The sequence below is a fragment of the Telopea speciosissima genome, chromosome 6 (genome assembly GCF_018873765.1).
Source record: "Telopea speciosissima isolate NSW1024214 ecotype Mountain lineage chromosome 6, Tspe_v1, whole genome shotgun sequence".
Taxonomy (NCBI): Eukaryota; Viridiplantae; Streptophyta; class Magnoliopsida; order Proteales; family Proteaceae; genus Telopea; species Telopea speciosissima.
Window position 1 is genome coordinate 11,619,930 of NC_057921.1, and position 9,326 is coordinate 11,629,255.

At 43.5% G+C, this 9,326-nt stretch overlaps 1 protein-coding gene across 1 annotated transcript; it reads left to right on the forward strand.

Moving 5' to 3' along the window:
- The first annotated feature begins 374 nt into the window (after nt 1–374).
- On the forward strand, nt 375–4,217 carry LOC122665444. The gene is made up of 2 exons (XM_043861595.1): nt 375–908; nt 4,158–4,217. Exons 1-2 carry the CDS (start codon nt 375–377, stop codon nt 4,215–4,217), a joined length of 594 nt encoding a protein of 197 aa, XP_043717530.1.
- The last annotated feature ends 5,109 nt before the right edge of the window (nt 4,218–9,326 follow it).

Below are 9,326 nucleotides of genomic sequence, written 5' to 3' on the forward strand. Positions count from 1 at the left end.
AATGCAATTTGGGTGATTATTGATAGATTAACGAAATCAGCCCACTTCATCCCTATAAAGGTCACTTACCCATTGGACAAGCTGGCCCAGCTATACATCAATGGCGTGCGTCTCCAGGGTGTGCCTGTCAGCATTATATCTGATTGAGATCTTAGGTTCGCCTCAAGATTTTGGAAATGCCTTCAACAAGTTATGGGCACCCGATTGAACCTCGGTACTGCCTTCCACCTCAGACCGACGGGCAATCCGAGCGAACCATACAAACATTGGCAGATATGCTCAGGGCATGTACCTTAGAGATGAAAGACAGCTAGGACTCGCATGTTCCTCTGGTAGAGTTCACTTATAATAATAGCTACCATTCCACCATTTGAATGGCACCTTATAAAGCACTGTACGGAAGGAAATGCCACACTCCTCTCTACTATGATGAAATTGGAGAGTGGCGCATGATAGGCCCGGAGATAGTTCAGATCACCTATGAGAAAGTGGATACGATTAGGGAAAAGATCAGGGCAGCTCAATCAAGGCAGAAGAGCTATGCAGACAATAGAAGGAAAGATATTGAGTTTGCAGTTGGTGTAAAGGTGTTCGTTCAGATCTCAACAACCAAGGGCATCACACGTTTCAGCAAGAAAGGGAAGTTGAGCCCAAGGTATATTGGTCCATACGAGATCCTAACGAGAGTTGGACCAGTAGCATACCAGTTAGCTCTACTCCCGTCATTGGAAGGTGTCCATAATGTGTTTCATGTGTCAATGCTAAAGAAATACATAACCAATCCGACGCATGTACTCTCGGCGGAGCCGGAACACCTTAACCTTAGCATGACTTATGTGGAACAACCTGAAGAGATTCTTGATCGGAAAGAACATAAGCTCTGCAATCATATTGTTACTTACGTCAAGGTACAATGGAGAAACCACACACTTGAGGAAGCCTCGTGGGAAAGAGAAGAAGAAATGCGTAAGGAATACCCCCATCTATTCAGCTTACAAGGTACGTCAATTTCGAGGATGAAATTCTTGTAAGGGGTGGAGGATGTTACATCTGCACCCAAATCCTGACACGAACTCCGAATGTAGGTCCAGAACCCAATGGATCCAGGGTCCTACCCACTAGCAACCTGTGGTGCACTAACCGGGTAACCATTTTTGAAGGGGAAACTCTGGTGATGTCATAGCTACCAGTTCGGAGGCAACCACCAACCTTTTGTTGTTGTTCTATACACCAGTTGATGTACAATCCAAGGTAAAAACTTCCACTTAATTAATTATGGCACAAGCCTCTGTGGAGCCCAAATGCAAAAATAGCAGGGATTCACCTACTGGTTGATTGGATCGATCAGTACTGCTGTCACATGTAAATTCCATTTCTGCTTTGTGGGACCCAGTGTCTCGCACCTCGAATCACCTCCCCGTACCTAGAATAACCTGTGGGAATGTTATCCTAGCAATGCAACCATGTGGGGCCCACTCTGTAGCCTACGTGTTATTAAAATGTGTTTTTAGAATGAGTTTAGTCCAAATGACCCCTTACCAAATAGGCCTTAATGGCACTTGGTATTAATATATTGAGCACAGTATAGCTTATTTCTTAGCAAAGCCGTGGAGAGGAAGAAGGAAAGACTTAGAACCCTTTGTATGCTTAGATCAGCAAGGTAATCCCCAAGACCAACAACCTTAGTCTGATTTCTAGCCATTACCATGGCTGTAACCATGATCCATCCTCTGATTTTGGCTGTACAACCATGTTCTCATGTGTCTACAATAATAGTCATGTTTTACTAGCCTTTCATGCTTCAATCCTTACATGCAAGTATGGATCTGCCATGTTTGGCCTATCATCTACCTATCTCATGAAGAACACTTGCTGTAACTGTCAGTAACAGCCTTGGATAATCGATTCTCATGCCCATGGTTAGTTTTGAATGAGCCTTAAAGGTATAGGACTTGCTTAGCTTAGTAACATGTTAGATACAAGGCTTGTTTTCCTGAAACAAAACTGTTATAGCACAAATATAAACCCCCTCATATGTAACTTCTGCTGATTCTTGTGTACAAAGCCATGCATGCTCGCCATAGGTGCCAAAAGCCCCAAGACCCCATGCGTGTTTGATTTAACACCATGGATGTGTTAATTATCATGTATAGAACCCAACTGTACCCTCTGATCATCCATGCAAGCTGCTGATCAACAGATCCAAGCCAAAACAACATTATTTTTAAAATTTTTTGAACTGTATAGGTACTGGCCGATTGGATCAACCACTATGAATCAACCACTATAGGATTTTGAGACCTGTGTCATCTCTGACCTACCCATAGGTCTAAGATGCTTTGCATGGAACCCTGTATGTAAGCCCAAGTGAAAACCGCTTTGTAGATGTCTTGTAAGGAAGAACTGGCTCCCGGGACTTGTTTCGGACAACCAAAACCCGTTTAAAATTGAACCATGACCAAAGACCCTAGTAGAACTGCTGGAATAGCACCTAGAAACCTTTGATATGAACCCATAACCTTACCCTAGAAACCTTTTCAAATTTTAGCTACTGTGACCCTACTGGTCCATTGGATGGACCACTACCAATCGATGACTACAGGAAACTTGAACCTATGTTACCTTCGACCTACCCCAAGGTCTGTGACACCTTGCTGGAACCCAATAGTATAGTCTATGACATAAAACACACCAAGTCAGCCCTGTTCTTGCACTTTGGGCAATGGGTTGATTGTTATCGGCCCATTGGATGGACCAGTCCAATCAACCAGTGCAAACCATAGTTGCAAGACATGACCCTAGCACCTAAAGTGGCTTAGAACAGTACCTAGGGAACCCTTTTGGTGTGAAACTATAAGCCCCCTTCAGATTTAACCACTGTAGCCCTACTGGTCCATTACCACTGGTCCATTGGATGAACAAGTACCAATCGACCACTACAACTGTCCTATCTATTTTGAGCCTGGCCTTGGTTTGAAACTTGAACCAAGGGTACCCCTGGACTCCTTTATCCATTACACACTCATTAATGTATAATTTTGAATTAATTACCCTAGGCTTTGATAATTTGTCCAATGATGCGTATCACAGTACTTTTGAAGATCGACAGTCCTTCGAGTAGGTGTGGCATAGCCAAGGTGAGTGGATATGAATCATTTCTGTAGGTGTAACACTGTGAACACTTTGAAGATAATAAAATTACTTATCTTTATTGATATCAGTTTTATATTTCTATTTAAATGCTTATGAAGATTTGGAATTAATGTTACGACTGTGGGAATTGGTTATGGATGCATTGATATAATACTTGTTGATATTAATGCATGAAGTTGAACTGTGAGATTGTCAACTTGAAAATGAAAGTTATGGTGAACCATAGTATGGGCTACGGGAGCACTGTATATTTTATACTTGGAAATGGGGTATGTTGTAGTCCATAGAATGGGATACGATTGACACCATTCAACTCATACTTATCATGTGGATCATTTGGCTAGGTGAACATACCCTTATGCTATAGCCCTTACCAACAGGGGTGCATGCGTTGGGTGATCATGGCCTCCTGAAAGCCGAGGAGGGCAGAATCCGAGATAGGTTATCATGAATATCTCGGGGTCTGCCAAGCGAGGGAGTCTGTGCTCCCGGACTAGTGTGGGACCCATCCACAATGATTGAGGTCGCAACCAAAGTAATGATAGGAAGAAGTGGAGATTGTTGCCCGAGTCATTGCAAGTAGCATATACCTAGTGACTTAGTTGTGTTGCTAGGTGGACTAGAGTAATAAAATTGAATCCAAACATATAGATTCATGATGATGTGTTGCATCTGCATGCATGATTTATTATTCATTTGCTGGGCTCGGTGGAGCTCATCCCTCGTGGATTGTTTCTTTTAGATGATTTTGTAGGTGGATGTCTTCCTGAATGGGAGGATCATTTCGGACAGTATGGTGATGGTGATGGTGATCATTCTGGTATGGACCCCGATGGAGGTGATCCCTCTGATGCGGGTGTACAGAGTTAGATTGGAGGAGATGACCTGATGGTGACTATCTTTCTTTTGATGTTCATAGAGCATTCTTTTTGTGGATAGCCTGTTGGCACTTTTTTTTGTATTGCTTACAGATGCAGCTTTTGTTTATTTGTATCTTGATGTAGGGCTATGAAAAGGCCATGTATGTATGTAGAGAAATACTGTGGGTTGTGGGCTACGACTGAACAATGTATTTGGTAGCTCATTATGTTTATATAACACTTTATCTTCCATTGCACTCTGTTTCCAATATTTTATTGTGAATGTTGTGTGTCTGTGAGTGGTGTTTGCTTCTAGATCCTGGAGATTTGGCGGATGTGGTTTAACATCCTGGTCACCCGCTCAACCCTCCTAGGGGGTGGTTTGGGGTGTGACATTATATCTATCCCTCGATTGTCCCTCGAATGTCCCTGCAATGTCCCTTGATGCATATTACATATCCATTTAGATCAGTGTATCAAAAAATGTAGCCTCGATTGTCCCTTGGAAATGGATACGCTGTTTATATAATGTGACAATGATAGAATTCTGATGAGAGGTGCTCTGTATTAGGAAAAGGTAGGTCATTGAGAAGTCCTCGATTAGATCTCCTTGTGATAATTCAAATTTGATCTTCGAGAACTATTAAACGATGAAGGATCTATGGCAAGCTTACATCACATCACAAGATGACAAGGGTTATTCCCGAGCAGTCTTTAACGTAGATGCAAACCTTACCATTGACTACTCGAGTAAAAGCGAATTGTCACTTTATATATATATATGCGTGTATATAATTGTTTATAAACAAAAAATATAAAATATTAAAACAAGATAAAAAATGAATCACTTGAGTCCTAAATTTGTCCCCTCTTACCATTGCAAGGCACAATTCTGTAACAAAGAAAATCCTCGTTACCCATGTGGAACCATCATGGCGGTCGATTGAACCAGGCCATTCTCTACCAGTTTCCACCTTTTAAGCTAGTTGAAAATTTTGGTTCACCTCCCTTGACTTCTAGTCCCTCGACACAATGTCCAACAAGGTCACCCCCTGTTACGAGCACCATGTATACGCTAGAGGCCAATTCTTCAGAAGAAGCACTGAGTCAGAAAATGGTTAGCATGCAGAGGGACATGACAGAGATGAAAGAGCTAGTTATGAAGTTGGTCCAGTCAATGCAAGGTCAATCTTGAGCAGATAATGCACCAACCCCTAGAGAGCCAAGGGTGACCCCAATGGTGTCTAGGGCACACCCTAGGATCATAATAGAAGAAGAGGGTATAGCCATCAATGCTCACCAGGACCCATCAGAAATGGAAAGGGAGAAACAAATGGTGGAGAAAGTTGAAAAGCTCGAAGTGGCAATGAAAGTAAAGGCTATTGAGAAACCAGAACAAGAAATGGTTTGCTTCGCTGGAGAAAGAATACCCAAAGATTTCAAATGGAAGCTCAACAAGTTCGACGGGATAGGAGATCCCCGAGCTCACTTGGAGATTTTTATTACAGTAGCCAAGTCGTGGAATCTCACAGAAAATCAAATGGGACAAGCATTTCTTTACTCGTTAGCAGGATCAGCTCTGAGGTGGCTACCCAATTGGACCAAACACAGACTCAAACTGATCGGCATTGTGAAGGCATTCACCAAACTGTACTCTTACAACCCCGAAGTGGACATCACCCGGCGTGAGTTGGAAACCCTGAGGCAAGGAGCGAACAAGGGATTTTCTAACTTCATCATGAGGTTCCGCGAAAAGGTGTCCAAGATGTGGAGCCGCCCGAATGAATCAGAATAGGTTGAAATCATATTGGAAAACCTATATGGAGAGTACCATGGGCCTCTACTGTCAGCATATCAACACCTTCTAAGCACTCATAGCCATTGGGAAGCAAATTGAGGACATGCTCTTTAAAGGAAAACAAACCCAGACTTCAACCAAAGAGGCTTTTAGATCATATTCTGGCAAGAACAGTAGAGGAGGAAGAGGGAAAGGCCCCAAAGTGAATGTAGTTACTACTGTTCAGTACACTGAGAAGCAAATTTCACCAACAGTTGCTCCTCCTTTGGTGATCCAGGCTGAGCAGTCAACCTCTCCCAGACAGTTTACCTTCGACAGTATGCCACCTACTTGTAGACGCTGGATTTTGCCACCCCCCAACGATGATGACAACCGGACGCGAAAGACTGGTAATGCCCCTTTAAACACTCTTTTCCTTCAGGGTGACTCGGACACCTCCTGTCCCACCTCGCTTCCACCTGCGGTCCCTTGCATCCCCAAAACAACCCCCCATGATACCCTCACCTGAAGCCCTGAACCGAAGGCACCGCCCACAGCCGCGGCACTATGCGGCAGTACCGCCCCTAGTTGTGGCACTATGCGGTAGCACCACACCCAGGTGAGGCGCTGCGCGGTAGTGCAGCATGGCAACACCGCAGCCAGCGAATCCCGCGGTGCCTTGAGGTACCTGAGGTGAAATTTTTTTTATTCCAACCGCACCGCGAGTTTTGCCGCAGCGCCGCATGATGGAAATTATGCCTATAAATAGCCCCCACCTCTCATTTCAACAAGTTCCAAGTTGAGGAGAGGGGGACCCCCAGAGCTCCGATTTTCATTTTTTTTTCATTTTGTCCTAGTTTCAGAGCCCTGCCCCAATCCGATTTCGAGCTTATGAGCCTTGTCCCTCTGTTCGGAGTCCGGGTCCCTCGAGCCTTTCCTAACCCGTTTCCACCCAAAACCTCGAAGCCTCCCATGGCCTAGTCACCCTGCCCGACGTCCTGATTCCTAGTTTCTGAAGCTTCCTTATGTCGTTATTCTGTCTGAGGTCCTAGTACCCGACACCCGTGCGCCGTTATTCTATCTGATATCTAAGAAGCCTAGTTTCTGAAGCTTTTTGATGCCGTTATTCTGTCTGATGTCTTAGTACCCGACACCTATACACCGTTACCCTGCCCGACATCCTGGTAATTACACTCCAAAGATTTTCCGATGTCATTATTCTACCTGATATCCAGGCAATTACTTTCTGACACTGTTACTCTATCCGACGAAGGACAAAGCCAGTATTTTGCCTCCACCTAAGCTAGGGGACGTGATTGTTTGCAAGAAATAATTAACCGCAAGCGTACGGATCAATCATAGCTATGGGTCGAACACAAGGAGATGTATGCCACTCTATCTTACTCACTTTAAAGTAATGCAAATGCATACAAGTATTTAATCCTTTCACCGCATTTTAATTCTGTAACGATGTAGACTTTTAAGTTATGCCCATGTAGTGTATAGTAGTTAGTTTAATTAAGCAGTTTGTGCATAATTTTAGCTATACATGTGGAAATAGGACATTTATGAAGGAAGAATATTCGAAAACTAGCATCTAATAGAATGACCGGTTTACTCTGGCAAAGTGGGTGCCTAACACATTCCCATTTTTGTAACCTAACCACTTACCCCGAATCTCTGACCAGACCTAGTGGGTCACATGTGAAGTCCTGTAGCCCTTCACATGGCTACACTAGTGGGTCCTAGGGCCTAATCCTAAGTGGTGACTCCATTTATAAATCATGAACTTTGAGAAGACGCATTTCTTCTCTCACTCTAACCAAGGAGCATAACCCAAACCCCTCATCTGGAACCAGGCGCCAAGCACAAGCGTTTGAGCGCATGTGGTACCTCCTGAAAAGGAATGGATCCTCACATTACTTGCCTTTTCTTCAAACTCAAGAGGGAAGGGATGTTGGATGTTGTACCACCGCGGCCCGTGAACATGGCCAATCTACCTCCAAGATATAAGTTAGAATGGCACTGTTATTACCATAATCAGAAGAGTCATCAGACAAACAAATGCATAAACCTCAAACATGCAATCTAAGACTATATAGATGTGGGGGAAATTGAATTGAAGACAGGTCAACAGCCCAATGTGACTACCAACCCTTTACCAGATCATGGACTGAACATGTTACAAGAGGATGTTCCCTTTAAGGACTCGATGGTCCTGATTCAACCTGTGAATCAAGAGTGAATGTTGATGGACACTCGAATCTATAGGGCTATCCTAGCAGCCCAAATTGAGGAGAGTATGAAGAATAGAAAAGAATTGGAGGCACTAAAGTAAGAGCCAAGTGAAAGGTTCTCCGACTTCGTCAGAAGGTTCTATAATAAAGCCAAAAGGATGCACATCCCTCTAATAGAGGAAGAACAAGTGGAGATAATCCTAGAGAATCTATATGGAGTATATCATGAATATCTATACCCTCAGTGGCGTGAGATACTGGAAACGTTTGCCACCCTAAATGGTTCACTTAATGAAGATGAACTCGACTCCCCAAGATTGTCCATGGAGTCTGTGAATGCTTTGGAAGGAGGGACAACGGGTTTGGACCCAACCACTCTAATCCGGCCTATAAAAGCACCTTTGAGGGAATTGGGAATAGTATGGAGGGACAAAGTCTGCCTCATATGGAAGATGGATGGATCTCCCTACAGAAGTAAGGGCCAATATCAGCAACTTCTTGAAGGAAATGTACAAAAAAGATACGATCAAAAGTTAGCCAACGTCGTTTCGTGGCCGGAGCATGCACGCTTAGAAGAGGAGAGCAAAGAGAATGATGGTATATGTTTATTGTGCAAGGACAAACTGCAATGGAAAGTTCAGAGGAGGCAGACAACATTGTGATCGATGGAAAAACCTAGCCTCGAACCATCTTATGATGAAGCTTGAGTTTCTAGAGAATGGACTTGATAGCCTTGGACCCAATGCACAATTGAGAGCTTTCGGTATCACCGACTATGAGATCAGTCACATGGCATATGTGGAGAATTCGAAAGATGAAGAAGATTTCACAATTCACATTAAACCCATTGAGGAGGGGTCATCTGAAGATAGCATGAGAACAATTGAAGAGGTCACACCAAGTCTGATCTAAGTTGTATCTGCACTAGCCATTGTTGAAACTCTACTAGAGACACTTTCCTTATCCAGACGGGAGGAGGGACCAATGATAGTGAAGAAGAAGTCGTTGAGCCACGATCTAAAGATGAGTTCTCTATTGAAACCCTATAATGGATAAATAGCATCAGAGTTGATGATGATGAACTAGACCCAACAGACTTCATTTAGCCTATCCCTCAAGAAGAGGAAAGAAGAAGCGGTAACGAAGAAGTATGGTCTCTAGTAAATCGAAGAAGGTTGTGGTGCGTCAAAGGGGAAGACTTTGACAAATGGAATATGAGTATCTTCTATCAAGTGCAAGACATCCTTGAGCCAATATGTCCACAACTCATGACATCCTGTATAAGGCTACTTCCTACTT